The sequence below is a fragment of the Poecile atricapillus genome, chromosome 17 (assembly GCF_030490865.1).
Source record: "Poecile atricapillus isolate bPoeAtr1 chromosome 17, bPoeAtr1.hap1, whole genome shotgun sequence".
Classification (NCBI taxonomy): domain Eukaryota; kingdom Metazoa; phylum Chordata; class Aves; order Passeriformes; family Paridae; genus Poecile; species Poecile atricapillus.
The window spans coordinates 7,401,871-7,417,422 of record NC_081265.1 but is presented as its reverse complement, the minus strand read 5'-3'; the positions used below and the strand labels follow the sequence as shown (position 1 = coordinate 7,417,422).

Genomic DNA, 15,552 nt, shown 5'->3' with positions numbered 1-15,552 from the left:
CCAGGAACCACGTGCCAGGCTGTGAACCTGGGGTTGACTAAGCCACCAGATACAAAAGCTCAAAGACTTCTTTTCTGTAAACACACAGCAAGTGATAACTAATGCTCGACCCAGATTACCCTCCCCAGGGTTCACATTGGTCAGAATTTGATTTTTCCCCTTTTTGACAGCACTTGCCCTGCATTGCAGTTTTGTTCTGGGTTTAAGCTGGGTCTTTCTGGGTTTAAGCTAAGTCTAAAGCACCTCTTCCTCTGCACCTGAAGGGAAGGTGATAAGCTTGGCTGTGCCATCCCGTGTCCAGAGGGGTTTCTCTGCTGCCTGGTGACCACCTGGGGACCTTGTAGTTAATGTTTGAGCTGGGGCCCATGGCTGTTCATCCCAGGGGCTAATGGGCACAAGGCAAATCCAAACTTGGTGAGAAGCTGATGATTCAGCAGCTGCTGCTGGTGGTATTGAACAATTCCTGACCTCTGGCCACTCCAGGCTGGCCACAGGGCTCTGCTGTGCCACTGCGGGGTTCAGCAGCTCGCAGTTGAGCTTTGCTGTGGATCCAAGGAGCTCTGGGATGTGTGGGGCTCCCGGTCTGTCCCAGCACAGGTTCCCTGGGGTCCCACACAGGGGGATCTGCGGGCATCACGTTCTCCACCAGCTCTCATCAGCTCTGCAAGAGCAAATTTGCTGACACCACCAGTCTGGCGGCTGCTAATGGGGAGGTGGCCAAGGCTGGTTTGGAGGAGAAATACAGCAAAAAAAAAAAAAAGCCTCGACAGCTCTGCAGTAACAAAGCTGCAGCCCCTCAAGGGGCTCAGCCACCCCGCAGCCCGTCTGTCCGTCTGTCCGTCCGTCTGCCCTGTCCTGGGGGGCGGCGGGGAGCGCTCTCTGCTCCGCTGCTCGCTGTTCCCTCCCGGGGGGACTCGCGGTTATTTCAAATCCCCGTAGGATTTTCCTGCTCTCTGTGCTAATGGACTGGGTTTAACACGCCGGATTGTCAGGGAGCTGGGAATGGCATTTGGGTAAAAAGCAGCCCCAAAAGCACACCCACGGAGGCGGCGGGGAGCCTGGAGTGGAGGTGTTCCCTGCCAAGGCGCTGCCAGGAGCGATGCAATCCACAATAATACCTTCATTTCACAAGTGCCTTAACTCTGGCTCCTGCCACAAGAACGGAGAGCAAATTCTCAGCATTAAAAAAGTCCCTTTGGGACAGACCTCGATCTCTTTTGGGGGGCAGAGAGATTCTCGCAGCTCTCTCGACCCAGCTCTTCGCAGCCCAAGAACTGGAGGTGAGGGGTTTGTCCTTCTGAACTTCCAGCAAAATCAGGGAGTGCAAAGAGCACAGCCGGGGCAGAACTCGGCGCAGCCAGCGGGATAAAACCTAACTTTAACTCAGCACTCTGGGTTCTGAATTTCCTCTGAGCTGTTTACAAAGGGCTAGGAAAAAAAACTTCCAGCACTACCTCCCCCCGCCAGCCCCGTCCTGATGTTGCCCAGAACATCTCTCTCATCCCTCCCTTTCAGGGAGAGAAAAAAAAAAAAAAAGAAAAAAAAAAAAAAAGAAAGGAGGGAGGGAGGAGTGGGAGAGAGGAGGAGAGAGGGAGAAAGTGAGCTCACGTTCACACATTGGTGAAGAGGCTGGTCTTGCAATGCCTTTGAATATTTTACTTTTAGGCAGTTCCTCATCAGTCAGCCACACACATCCGAGGCGAGCTGAAGCTAACTACAGCCATGGACAGCACTAGGAGATCTCAAATCTAATCGCACGCATCATTCCTCCAGGATATTTTTTAAATTCCATATCTAAACACGCTGACAGGCAGCTGCACTCACACTCTCTCACACACACATCCACATCCACACGTCGCAGAGCCGCCGAGCAAACACCTTGTCTCCTCTCGCAGGATATACCCGCTCACACACATCTCTCTTTATCTCCTCCTGGCTTCCTGGAGGATCCTGCCGGCTGTTTTTCATGGAGAAAGTCCAGGGAGAAATGGAGATTGAGAGATGGGAAAGAAGTGAAGAGATTTCAGACGCAGAAAAAAAGGTTATTCAAGAGATATGGAGCAGAGTATATGCAAACTGCGAGGACGTTGGGGTCTCCATACTCATCAGGTATTTAAAAAACAAACCAAAAAAAGGAAGCAGCAAATCCAACTGAATCTCTTTATAGCTGAGAAAGAGGCAGAACAATATATAGAACTGAGTGGAGATGAATGACAGCGAGTGGGGAGCTGGCTGGGTGTATTTGCTGCCTGGGAGCAGGGAGGGATTCACAGCGCTCCTCGGATTCCCACACCTTTGAGCCGGGTGGCAGAGCAGGGGGAGCGGGGGGAGCCTCTCCGGGGACTTTGGGGGAAGCTGTTTCCATGCAAAGGTCACCTTAAGCTGCGGCCGGGGCTGGGGGCGGCGGAGGCGGGGGCAGCTCAGCCCCGGCTGCGGGTGGCTTTGGGGGCCTGGGGTTTGTGCCCCCCCAGGGAGCGGCGTGAGGATGGCACGGGTCCGTAGCAGGCTGGCGGGTGAAATAATGCGAGTTGGGAGCCAAGATAAAACCCAAGCAGGTGTGTCTCCGAGGGCACCATCTGTCCCTCCGGCGGCAGCGTCGGCGGGAAGGAGAGCGCTGAAGTTGGCGGTGGAAGGGGGCTGTGGGGGGCACAGGAGGGCGAGGGGGGCAGGGGGGGACAGCAGCCCCGGGAGGGGGGTGCGGAGCATCTCCCGATGGCAGTGGGGCACAGACAGCAGCTCAGAGCTCTGCACATGCAACCAGAGCAGGGGAGATGCTCTGGAGGTGGGGAGCAGAGGCAGGCGGGGGTTCTTGTGTTGTCTGGGAGTAAAACCATGTCCAGGTACACCGGGAAGGCGCCAAGTGGAAATGCCACAGGGTGCCACAGGCACTGGGAGTTTGGGGTATCGGTGGGGTATGGCACCAACAGGCCGTTTCCTCTGTTTAGGAGGGGATGGGAGGATGGGCAGGGCAAGGAGAGGGGCAGGTGAGATGCCTGCAATGACCTACGGGCAATCAGCAAAGATCCTGTCCAGAGAGTCACAGCGCTCATCCCTGGGGTCAGCAATGCTGGGGTGTCCCCGGTCAGACCCCCACCTGCACCAAACCAGGCACCCCAGGTGGGAGACCTGAGACTGGGTTGTGTCCTTCCCATCTTCTCCTGCAGCAGGGGACTGTGGGTGTGCAGGGAACTCCTTGGATGGATGTGCTGTTTACTAATAATCATCTGAAAGTTTTCCAGCTGACTGAGCTGAAGCCCAGAGCCCGTGGGGTCTGCAGGGAGCAGAGCCTCCCTGGACATCACAAGCAGAGCCAGTTCCCTCCCGGCTCGCTGCCAGCACTGCAATGGGATTTTCTTACCAAGACCCCTCTGCAGATTCCAAAATGACATTGGAGCCCCTCTCCATCTCCTTCACAAACATTTCCTTCTCTCAGAGCCAGCTGATGGCTGAGCCCATTCTCGTGGCCCCCACTCCGTGTAGGCAGTCAGGGCAGTCAGGAGGTGTGACAGCTCCACGGCTGGGGACACCAAACCTACCTAGGCTGGGGTTGAAGTAGAAGGAGCAGAGATCTGGGGGCTACATGATTCCCCTCAGCCCCATCCCATGAAGTTCAGCCTGGGGCTTGGCCACCAGCCATGCATGGCCAGCCCCTTGCCCAGCATCTGGGTCATGCCATGGCCCCATCTGCCAGCACTTCCAGGTGCCCGCTGCCCACAGACACAGGGAGGGGGGCTGTGTGCCCACAGCTGGCACCGAGGGACTCGTGGCAATGCCATGGGGATTCACCCAGGGCAACTCGTTGCTTTTGGAGTCCCCATGGTGCTTGGAGCAAGGTTGGGCACGAGGGGAATTGAGATGTGGCAGTGGGGACCGGGCAGCTGAGCTCTGATCCCAACTCAAACTTTCCCAGCAGAAGTTTTTGGTCCAGTTTGTTTTTTATTTTAAATCCAGGCAGAGTTGTGCACTGTGGTGAAGGTTTTGTCCTGCTGTGACAACAGGGCAGGACAGAGCTGCCTGCTAGGATGAACCCTGGCTCTTTGGGAGTCTTTACATCCTTAGTCATGGCACATGCCCTGGCACATCCCAGCTAAACCCACCTGAGCCAGAGCTTCCCTGGGATGCCTAAAGTGCAGTTTGGCCTTGTGCATGTCCCTGGGGACAGTGATGCAATTTGGGAGAGGTACCGTCCCCTCCAGCAGCACCGGCTGGAGCAGCACATCCCCCTGCACCCGCATGGCACAGCTGTCCCCAGGTCACAAACCCTGTCCCCAAAGAGACCTTTGCGCTGCTGCTCTGCCCCGCTGTGAGCTTTGAGCTGCACCTGAGCTCCCTGGGGAAGCAGGTGCGGGGAAAGCAGGGCAGCCCTGGCCGGGGCTGGCAGCTCGGGCACTGCCGCTCTCCCGGCCGCGCTGGCAGCTGGCAGCAGCCAGGAGAAGTGGGTCATGCGTGAGCCCGGCCCGGAGGCAGACACTTCCCAAGACGTGATTCAGCAGCTCCAGAGGTCGGGGCTGCGGAGGGGGCAGTGGCTGGCCGCTGGTGGGGTCGGTGAGAGGTGACCCAGCACATTTTGGATGGGCACACACACGACGTGCCGGGGGCTGGGAGCTGCCCCAGTCAGCCTCTGTTTCACCAGTGCCCGCCTGGTGCTGCTGCTCACCTTGCTAGGGAAACTGAGGCAGGAAGGGGTTTGCACCGGTGTGGCCAGGGAGAAGGAAGGGGGATGCGTGGCTGTGGACCTGCCTTTGCTGTAGCCCCCGCGGGCAGAGCGGTGAGAGCAGGTAAATCTATCAGCACGTCTTGTGGTCGGGGTCACAACTTGGCTCCAGGGACCTGGTGGCAGAGGGTCTCTCCCTGCTTACCTGCTCCATCCTCTCTCCATCCCTTCAGAGCTGCTGAGGGCAGGGAATTCCATTTTCCCACGTGGGAAGGCCTGGGGGGTTCGCAGCAGTATTGAAATTAATCTGGGGCTGATCCTGTGCCCCAAGGGGGGAGGAAGGGAGGCAGCAATGCCCCCCAAAAAGCAGTGATGGGGGGTCTGCGGTGTTGCCATCCTGCAGGAGCCCAGTCCAGCTCCCTCTGCCCCTAACCAGCATCCCACCCCTCCACCCCCAGCCTTTCCATGCTTTGCAGGTGGGGAAACTGAGGCACAGAGCTGGGCATCATGCTCCCATCGCTCGTGGCTGCTGCTGGTGCTTGAACCCACAGCAAACCCCTGGAGTCCTGCCCTAGCACGATGGGTCCCTGATCTCACAGAGCTCTGGGACCCCGGGGGACACAAAAAAGAATAATGGGGGCTACGGCTGAGCAGCCACCGGATCCTGGGAATCTGCGCTCTGTGGTTAAAACTATGTCACTAATTGACAATTTCCTCGGTGGGGAGCCTCGCCCCGGAGGAAGCAGAGTCTCCTCGCCACGCTCATCTTCCTCCTCGGGAGCTCTGGGGCCTCTGCAGGCTCCATCTCACAGCTGCCTTAACCCTTGCTGGAGCAGGAGCTGGGGCTGGAGCCGGAGCCTGGAGCGGCTCAGCGGGGCTGTGGCTCCTTGGCTGAGTGGTTCCCAGGAAGGCCGGCTGGGAGCCCTGGGCTGAAGCTCTCCCGGAGCCTCCCCATGCCCCCAGGCTCGCTGCTGCGCCTCAGTTTCCCCGCTGTTATTTGGAAAGCAGTCCTTTTTGAACCCTCGCTCACCACAGAGAGCAGGGCAGCCTTCAGAACCTGCATTAGCCCTGGCTGTGCAGTGCAGGAGCCCTCCAGCATGTGGCCATCCCTCCCAGGGTCCCCCTTTCCCTTCCAGTACTTTATTGGCAATACTCTGAGACAGAGCTGGGGGATGCAAACACCTGGGGGTGGCTCAGAGCACCCAGGGGTGAACATCAGAGGGGGTTTGGGACCCTCTCTCCTTTGCAGACCCCAACTAAGCCCAGCACCCAGGGCTAAAACCGCAGCCTGTCCCAGCGCTTGCTCCCACACCCACACACACGTACCAAGGCACAGATGTGGGACCACAAAACTTTATGGATCCCATCAGGGGACAAAACCCAGGGATAGTTTCTATTAGATCCCAGGAGAATCTGGACCAAATGTTAATGCCATGCCAAGTGCAGGGAACACAACCCGGCTCAGCCACCACGGGCTGTGCCACCTCCACAGGGCTTCTCCATCACTGCTCCCTCCGTCTGCACTTCAGAGCCATCAGCATTCCAAATTTCCACCTTCTCCATCACTCCTGATGTGCTTTTTCCCCCCCAAAAAGTGTAGGAGGGGAAGCAAAAGGTTTTCCAATGCAGGATCAGGCCCCTGGATTTCAACGGCTGCTTAGTCTGAGCAAACACACCTGGATTCAGACAGTTTGCAAAGAGATTTAAAATATGAAAGCACTCCTTGGATGCCAGACGTTATTGTGAGTTCTAGGTTAAAATAGCAAAAAATCTGAGTAATGAGTCTGGCAATGCAGAAAACCATTTTTTTTCCAGCTGAATCAAAAAAGTATGGTTTGAATCTACCCAAAAATAGCATTTAAAGAAGGGATTTTGCAGCTACCCCCAAAGCCAACATGTGTTTTGCGGAGGCGTCCATAGGGAAAGGCTCCGTTCCTGGCTGATGAAGGACACATTTCAGGGCAAAGTGGCTCAGAGAGATGCAGAATCTTTCTTTGAAAAGAGCCCACTGAAAAGACCAGCAGCAGAGTCCCTGTCCCATGTTCACGAATGGTTGTGGTCGAGCTGAGATGTTTTCTCTGGGGACAAGGAGAGCCAGAGGGCAGCGGGGCCCTGCTCTGCTGGCACAGGCAAGCGTAAGGGACATTTCCCAACCTTACAACCACGAGCAGTGAGTGTTTAATAAGCTCAGTCTCAGAACAGCCCTTTCTCCTACCACTGTCTCTGATCACAGCTCCCAGGACCAGCTCTTCTGGCTTCTTCATGGCCAAGGCAGCTGTGTGGGGATGCCTGTGGCACATCCCACACCAGCCACAGCCTCGGGGCTGCCAGCAGCTCTTGGGATGTCCAGAGAAGAGCCTTTCCCATGTTCCCTGTCCCCGTGCTGCCCTTGCATCACCTGCAAGGCACTGAAGTAGAAAAGCCCCGCTCAACACGCCGAGAGCTGCGAGGACATCCATGACCAAGGCAAGCAAAGGCACAGAGGGTGAGCGGTTTCCCTGGCCACTTTCCCTGGCTGTGGCTGAGGATGGGTCGGTGGCAGCCGTGACAATCCCTCCTCCAGAGCAGGCGGTGAGGGCAGGCTGAGGCTCGGCTCTGCTGCTGCTGCTGTGGAGCGGGGCCATGCCCGCCTGCCCAGCTTCAGGGCTCATTAGGGGCAGGGAAATGCCAGGACAGCCCTGGCCAGGCTGGCACTGAGGGTGCCTGGGCAATGCAGGGTGCTGGCCCGCTGGCCATCCTGCCCGAGCACAGGCACGGCTCAGCCGGGGCTGCTGGAAATCGCCAAGGGAGCGTTGGAGGGCAGAGGTGGTGGACACCAGTGACACACAGGTTCACAGTGTTAGTGGAACATGGACTACGTCCTTGTGGATGTGTGTCACTCACCTCTTTACCCAGCCAGGGGTCTCCTTCCAGCTCCAAGGGAGGTGGGTCTCCAGAGACATGTGGGAAAGCTGCTTTGGCACTGTTAATTCACTTCTCCCGTGAAAGGTGTCCTTACCCCTACCCTAAAGGTTCATCTGTGCAGCCAAGAGGCTTTTGGCTGAATCCACATTTGTGGTATGGAAAAACAACAGCAATGAAGACTTGGAGGTGTGAGTTGTGCACACAGAATGGAGCAGGACATGCCCCTGGGAGTTTCCAGCTCACATCCAAACATATTTGGTGGAATCTTTGCTGCTGAGTCCACTCCCAGACTCACTGGGGTGTCCTGGTCCCTCTGCCTTGGGGCATTACAGCCTCTGAGCACGGTTCAGTGCTGTGCAGGATTGGGAGCCTGAAGCTTGGATTGAACCTGTTGAGCAGATTCAGTGTTGTGCTGGATTCTGCCCCCAAGGCTTTGCAGTGGGATGTGGGTTTCACCTGGAGGAAGGCCAGCTACACACTCCCCTCAGCTGCAGAAGCTGAATTTAGCATTACTGTGTGGATGGGGGGCTTGGCCCTCTTCCCTCCAGCCCTCCCATGACAGAGATGTTGCCCACCACCATCTCCACCTGTCCAGGAGCTTTCAGAGAGAGGACATGGGAGCAGGCAAGCACAACCCCTTTTTTATTTGTTAGATTTGCCTTTTTCTCTCTTGCTGAGCTGCGGCATCGACACCTGTGAGACCTTCCTCACCCTGGGTTGGGTAAACAGCCAGGCAGCATTTCCCCAGCCTGAAAAGGGGATGATGGGCTACAGGTGGCTGGGAGGAGCAGGGGGAACGTGCAGGCGAAGCGGTGAGACAGCCCTTGGCATAATAAATAGCATCACACACCACCTGCCTACCCATTATCAGCTGCTTTGTAGGCACCCGAGCAGAGAGGAGTTGGAAGGAGAGGTTTGAAAAGGGGACAGGGAGGCTCCAGGCTGCCTTAGAGTTTCTCCCACGTAGAGGGACGAGGCGAGAGAAAACACGAAAGCATTGGTAGGGTTGAGTCACCAGCCCTGGAGGGAGATAGGGATGTGTACATGTGGCACTTGGGGACATGTTTTACTGGTGGGCTTGGCAGTGCTGGGTTAAGAGATGGACTTGGTGGTCTTAAAGTCCTCTTCCAACCTGAATGATTCTGTGGAAATCTAGAAAAAAAGCAGTCTCTAAGTGCTGGCTGGGGGTTCAGCTGAAGCCTCCCAGCAGATCTGAGGGCTCACAAGCATTTTCACCTCACAGTTTGCAAACAGAGTAAGTGAAGTATCAAGAGTTTAGGTGCTTGGGGGAACCACACAGCATCCAAGTATCCTCTTTCCAGCTGGGGATGCAAGGAGGTGGCTGGGTCTGGAGGTTTCCTCCATGCAGGATTTGCTCTGCATGCTCTGGGGAGATGGAGGAGACACCACTCCTCCCTAACAGAAAACAGGTTTCCAGTAACTGCAGTGGGTTTGCACCTTAATTATTTCCTTTGGCTCTGCTACTGGGAATGGTTGTGTCCTTAAAGTTGTTATAAGGGCAAAAGAGAGAGGAAAAGCAATCCTGGCATCCTGTCCACTGGGTCCAGATGTAGCTGGCAGAGTACAAATTAGCGGGTGGAGAATGGAATCACTTAAAAAGAAATTTAATGAGATCGGTATGCAGGCATCTGGTTCCTATCAATCATCATTTTCTGTGATATGAAATGGTAAATATCATCTTTTAATGACTCTGATGAAGAAAAAAAAGCCCAAACCGCACGCACATAATGATCAAAAAAAACGTACAGAACCCAAGAGGTTTCAACTCTCAAAATTTTCTGGAGATGGAAAAACCCCAACCAACACCTCTTGTAACTCACTGTTGTTGGAACTATTTTATTTTTTCTCCTTTCCTCTGGTTATATTTAACCTTTGTGTTAAATTAATCTTCTCTGTTTATTAACAACTACCACTGAGTGAATCTCCTTCCCCTTTCTTTGTGGTTTGACAGCTCAAATATTTGCTCCAGGCAGAAGTTCTTGCTGCAGGCGCCTGCTGCTCTCCAAGGAGAGGTGGCTGCAGGTCTCTGGCCATCCATGGGCTTGCAAAGATGTTTTAGGGCTCCTCTGTTTCAGTTCCCCACCAAAGAAATCCAGCAGATACAGGATTGAACATGAGCTGAGGGTTTGATGGTTTTACATCCCCAGCACTGCAGATCCCCTGGGAAAGCTGCTGGGCTCAGCTCCTGTAGGGCCATCACCCGAGGCTCTGCAAAGCAGGAAAGATGGAAACCCAGTATTTGGATCCTTCATTTGTCTGGTCTCATGCAGGTTGGGGTATTTTGAGGATTTAACCAGTCTTTGCTCCTGGCATATCTGGCCAAGAGCGGGGAGAGGTGGAGGTGATGGTCCCAGGGCCTCCTTTTGGCCCTTCTCTTCTTGGGGACTCACTGTAAATCCTGATGATGCAGAGATCAGTCCCCCCTTGCTATTCCCTTCCTGGTTCAGACCAGGAATTTTTCTCAACTCATTTCCCGTGCCTTCAGAACATCCTGCTCTTCAGCTGAGATAAAATACAGCTTTTCAGGGAGCTTCCTGTGGTTTGGGGTTCAGAGGCTGAGGCATGCAGGGACCAGCTGGCAGCCTCCATCCCCTGTCTGGGGCAGCAGGTCCCACTTCCAGTGACATCCCTTGTTCCCAGTGCCTGGGGGGAGCGTGTTAAGGGGAAAGATCCACTAGCAGGGATGGTAAAAGCCTGAGCTCTGACCCCAGCAGGATGATCCCTGTTGGAGCTAGAGGGCTTTGCTGGGTGACTGCAGCTGCAACAGCTTGAATAGAGGTGGGGAGAGATGGGATGGGGGCAGAGGGATGCTGGGTCCAGCTGGAAAAAATGATTCCATTAAATCAGAGTGGAACATTTGCCCTTCTGTGGGGAAATGCCCAGGGCAGAAGCCTTAAATCCTGGGAATGATGTTATCCATGGAGCCGTGGCCAGCTCCATCCCCCAGCACCTCTCTGACAGCTCTGGGCTGAAGGACCGAGCATCTCTGTGGCAGCAGGAGCTGGAGACAGCCAGACCTGGGAGTGATTTCTCCCAACAGGGACCAGATGTGTCAGGAGGAGCTGTGCTGGGGGTAGGAGGCTGCACAACAACAAGAGGAGTTTTGTCATGGGTCTCCTCTTGGTTTTAAAAGCAACACCTTATCTCCCCCTTCCACCTTCCTTCCTCCCCCACCCTTTCTGCTGCACACTCTTCACACCTCCAAAACCTATTTTGGGCCATCTGATGAATCCCAGATGCCTTGGGGAAGCAACAGAAGCGATGGTGCACTCCAGGCGCTGCTTCACGCCGCTTCCTTGGCAATGCCCCCAAGCTTTCACAAGCCAAGGGAGCGGGGGAAGGAAGGGAGGGGGGAAAAAGGAGGATAACAAATTGGTAAAGGAGCCTGGTACTCAATATTGTGATTATTCATGGAGTGGTGAGTGGAGAAGAGGATCCCACCTGGTTCTGGAGAGAAGCAGTGATGGTTGGAGAGAGAGGTGGGATGGGTTCAGGTTCCTGTGGTTTGGGATGGTGCTTGGGATGGGGGTTAGGGAGGGGAGCAGGCAGCCTGCCTGGAGCCAGGAATGGTGGGGGACAGCCTGAGAGCACTCTGCTGCCTCCTGAGCATCCTTCAGCAGTCCATAGCCAGGGAGAGCCCCGTAGGAGGGAGGGAGCTGTGTGAAAGCGGGGAACAAACACTGACGTGGTTCTCTCCTGCATAAATTAGGGGGAAGGGGGTGGTTAATGTGACTCAAGTGGCAGCCCCAGCTGCAATCCTGGCATGGGTGGTGTTGGCAATGGTGGCTCCAGCCCTGCTCTCTGTTACCTTGTACCCTTCAACTCCCTGCCCTCTCCAGCCCTCCACCTCCCTGGGGAGCTCAGCACATCGGCTGTGACCACAACTTCATTTCTTTCAGCTGCATTTCATTGGGGTTGATTTAATCCTGCAGAAAATAGGGTCCCCAGACCACACACACACAGAGGGGCTGGTGAGTTTTGGGAGTATCCTTGTGCTGGGAAAAATGTCACGAATGAGCAGTGACATCAGCTCAGGCCTTAGGTCCTGCTGGAGACTCAGGTGGGGCAGCTCGGACAAGGGGAGACTGTTCTGGGTGGCAATGCAGAAATAAAGCCCATGGGAGCAAGGAGAGGCTGGGTGGGATAGAGAGAGGTTTTCCTGCTCATCTCCAGCTCTCTGAGGCAGGATGTGATGTTCTGATATATGTGGGCACGTATCCAGCATCTGGCATGCCTGGGTGGCATCTCTGGGTATCAAGAACTCGGTCTTGCTTCTGCTTTGGGAATGAATATCCAGCTGTGATGACCTTGTAGCAGATGGGGTTTGGGGAAAAGGCATCAACCTGCTGGTTTTCAGACAGCTGAATGCTGCAGCTCCTGGGGAATTAGATAGCAAAATCAGCCCTGGCTGTGTGAGATGCAGGGGGTGGCTTCCAGCATCTCCATCCCCTGTGCTTTGCTTTAACCCTCCAGCCTGCTCTCCCCCTCCTGATGGCATTTCCTCTCTGTTCCTTCTGGAAGGTTTTTTGTGAATTTCCCCTCGGCCAAGCAGTACTTCAGCCAGTTCAAGCACATGGAGGACCCTCTGGAGATGGAGAGGAGCTTGCAGCTGCGCAAGCACGCTCGGAGGGTCATGGGGGCCATCAACACCGTGGTGGAGAACCTCAACGACTCTGAGAAAGTCTCCTCCGTCCTGGCCCTGGTGGGCAAGGCCCACGCCCTCAAGCACAAAGTGGAGCCCATCTACTTTAAGGTAAAAGATAGGAGCAAAATAACCTTTGGGCTGCTTTAGGAAGAGGGCAGGGGAGCAGGAGCTGGTGCTGCCTGTCCTCGGCTGGAGAAGCTGGGCTGGATGTGGGGGCTGCTCCCCACACAGCTGGAGTGTCCCACTGTGACACTGTCCTGTGGAGACCACCATCCCCACACCCAGCCAGTGCCAGAGCCCCCAGCACCTCCCCCTGCCCAGGGAAACACCCCTGCCTGTGTCCATGTTGTGCCTGTGTTGCCCTTCTTTTGGAAATAAAGCACGATAGCAGGGACTCAATTAGCTGGCTAATTAACTGATTAGAGTAATAACACCAAGACCACAGGTTTGAGCCACACGTTGCCATCCACTTAAGAATTGGACTTGATGATTCTTATGGGTCCCTTCCAACTTGGAATATTCTGTGATTCTGCAAATAATTTGAGGTGCCCAGACTGGGGAGATGCTTCAACCTGCCAGCAGCTCCCTCCCCATGCCTGGGTCTCTGTCCTGCTGCCTGGGCAGGCTGGTTACCTGTCCTGTGTGCTCCCAGGGCTGTCAACTGACCTCCAGGACATCTGTGTCCTACAGACAGCAAGAGGGTTCCAGTGTTTCTGTAGGAAAGAGCTGAATTTGCTGTGAGCAGCTCCCTGGAGAGTTGCTAACCCCTTGCTTGCTGTGTGCCTCCCCTCAGAAACTGACTGGAGTCATGCTGGAGGTCATTGCTGAGGAATACCCCAACGACTTCACCCCCGAGGCACACGGAGCCTGGACCAAGATGAAGACCCTGATCTACACCCATGTGACAGCAGCCTACAAGGAGGTGGGCTGGGCTCAGTACCCCACTGCCACCCTGTGAGTGCCCAGGGGGCCACCAGAGGGGCAGGGAGGGCTTTGCTCACCCCAGGACTTCACTCTGGTCTCTTCTCAAGATCTTTGCTCGGTTTGGGGAGCCCGGTAGGGCCAGTTCTGTCAGCTGCCAAGTCACAATTTGATCTCCATGGGGTTTAAAAAACAAACTTAATAAGCCAAAAAAACCACAGAACCGTGAAGGGTGTGGGTGGGTCGGGGTGAAGCAGTTGAAGGGGATGCAGAGGGCGAGGGGAGAGCATTGGTTGTTGGCTCCATCTTCCTGTTCTGGCCTGTCCATCACCACCTCCCAAATCCTGCACCTCACTTGCACCATCTCAAAGTCCCTTGTACAAGTGCTGCCCCTTTCACTGACCAACAACACAACCCTCATTTTCCATGTGAAGCCCCTGGGTAAACCTGGCTTTTGGGGGCACACATGGAGACCTGCGACTGGCACCGAGAATGCTTTGCTTTGCACTTTCTGTATCACCTGGCAGGGCTGGCAGCCAGAGCCACTCTGGGTGCCCATCACCCTGTGCTCCAGGTGGGCAGCAGCCCTTCCCTCTCCTGTCACCCACAGTCCCTGCCCTTGGCTGGCTGCTGCAAACCCTCCTGGGCTGGGGGAGACTGGGAAGGAGGGGGATGCCTTTGGGCTGCCTCCCCTCGTGGCTCGGAGCACAGTGTGTAGGTGGGGTCCCTGTGCCACACGTGGGGAGCTGGTGAGCCCACCCACTGCCCTTCAGCTCCCTGAGGATGGGCTTGGGTGGCACATGATGTGCCACTGCCCTGGCAGGTGGTGTGTGTAGATCTGTCCCCCTCTCAGTGAAAAGAGGGGGTCAGGCTGTGACCAGGAGGAGAAAAGATGGCATGGACCTATCAGGAGGGATTTCTGGGTATGAGGAAAGGTCCCTTTTCTGTTAAAATTAGTAAATACCTTGTACAGAGCATATTCCTGCCCTCGTGGTGAGACTGGGCTCCTCCAAACAAAGTGCCTGGTAGAAATCAGCTCACGCAGGAGCTGTGTCCCTCTGGGGACAGCAGTGCTCCTGCCTGTGCCTGACAAAGGCTTCTCCCACACCCCCCAAAACGTGGCTGCATGGCTTGGAGCACTCATCCCGCCTCCAACACCAACTCCTCCTGAACCTTCGGGTCAGTCTACCTGATTTGTGCCTCAGTTTCCCCTGCAGTTATGAAAACGGGAGGAGGAGCAGCCCCTTCTGCCCACATGTGGTTGGATTTAAAGGATTTCTGGGAACTGAATGGCAAAGGATTGAGGATAAAATGTCAGATGCGCTGGGAAGCTTTGGAATCCTTGCCACCCAATATTTCCCTAAAGGCCTCTGCTATTTTTAGAGCTCTAGCAAGCAGTAAGGGCAATGTTATCTGTTGAAGAGGGAGGAGGGTTCCCTTCTGAGATTTCCTCTGGCCTCGCTCCACCGCTGTCCTGGAGAGCTGGCAGCTTCCTGAGAGAGACCAGCTCCTCTCCTGGATGCCAGCTGGGCAGGCAGCAAGCCCACAGTTCCAACTGGGATCCCTACAGCCACCTTGGGGACATCCCTCCACCGTGGGGACACTGCTGCAGGGGGCAGCGGTCACTCCTCCAGGCTGACCTCCCTCCTCCAGAGCAAACACACAGATGCTCCTGCTTTGCTCACCTGTGCTTTTAATCATCCCCAGGGACAGGTTTATTCTGTCTCAAAATAGCCCCAGGACTCCAATAATGTCACTACAGCCACTCTGGCCTCGCAGCTCTTTCCTTTCTGCATCCCACATTACCACTGATGGAGAGGAGCAGTGGAGCCTGGAGCAATGGCACATCCTGGGCATCCAGGGACAGCTGGGTGGCACCAACAGCTCGGGCACCGCTGTCCTTGGCCTGGCAGCATCCAGGGGGCTGTGGGGAGGGGACAGGCAGCGGGTGCTGAGCCATGCTGCTTTGCTCATGGGGCTGCTGTCAGAGTCAGCACCCCCAAAATTCAGCCCATCAGCCTGCACTGGTGAGGGTGCCACCAGCTGCTGCCTCCAGCTCACACTGGAGTGTCACAGCAGCTGCTCCTCCCTGAGTGCCAGTGGAGGCATCCCTCCAACAGCCGCTGCTGCCTGGGGCAGGGATGGATGGGAAAAACCTGTCCAGCCATTGACTTCCCTCCAGGGCAGGACTGGAGGGAGATGGCTTCGATCAAGACTGTTAGATGATATTTGTGTGTGTGCACATCACGGGACTCTCACGAGCACAGCTTTGCTGACTCCTGCCAAGGCCTTGAGGCCAGCAGCACGTATTTCTGATGAGTTCATGCACTCCCTGTGCTCTGCAGATGCTGGGCCAGGGATGTTTCCGTACAGGGACGTTTCATCTTTCGACAAAATTTGCACATTA

General features: G+C 55.5%; 1 protein-coding gene across 1 annotated transcript; it reads left to right on the top strand.

Annotated features, from left to right (window-relative positions):
• The first annotated feature begins 1,593 nt into the window (after positions 1-1,593).
• On the top strand, positions 1,594-13,193 carry CYGB (cytoglobin). The gene is made up of 3 exons (XM_058852499.1): positions 1,594-2,109; positions 12,101-12,332; positions 13,018-13,193. Exons 1-3 carry the CDS (start codon positions 1,967-1,969, stop codon positions 13,180-13,182), a joined length of 540 nt encoding a protein of 179 aa, XP_058708482.1. The 5' UTR covers positions 1,594-1,966; the 3' UTR covers positions 13,183-13,193.
• The last annotated feature ends 2,359 nt before the right edge of the window (positions 13,194-15,552 follow it).

What these genes read in the sequence shown, in the direction of transcription:
- CYGB (XM_058852499.1), top strand. Translation starts at nt 1,967, where the DNA reads ATGGAGAAAGTCCAGGGAGAAATGGAGATTGAGAGATGGGAAAGAAGT. An exon ending in GGGGTCTCCATACTCATCAG is followed by an intron (nt 2,110 to 12,100) that starts GTATTTAAAAAA and finishes TCCTTCTGGAAG; the next exon opens with GTTTTTTGTGAATTTCCCCT. An exon ending in TGGAGCCCATCTACTTTAAG is followed by an intron (nt 12,333 to 13,017) that starts GTAAAAGATAGG and finishes GCCTCCCCTCAG; the next exon opens with AAACTGACTGGAGTCATGCT.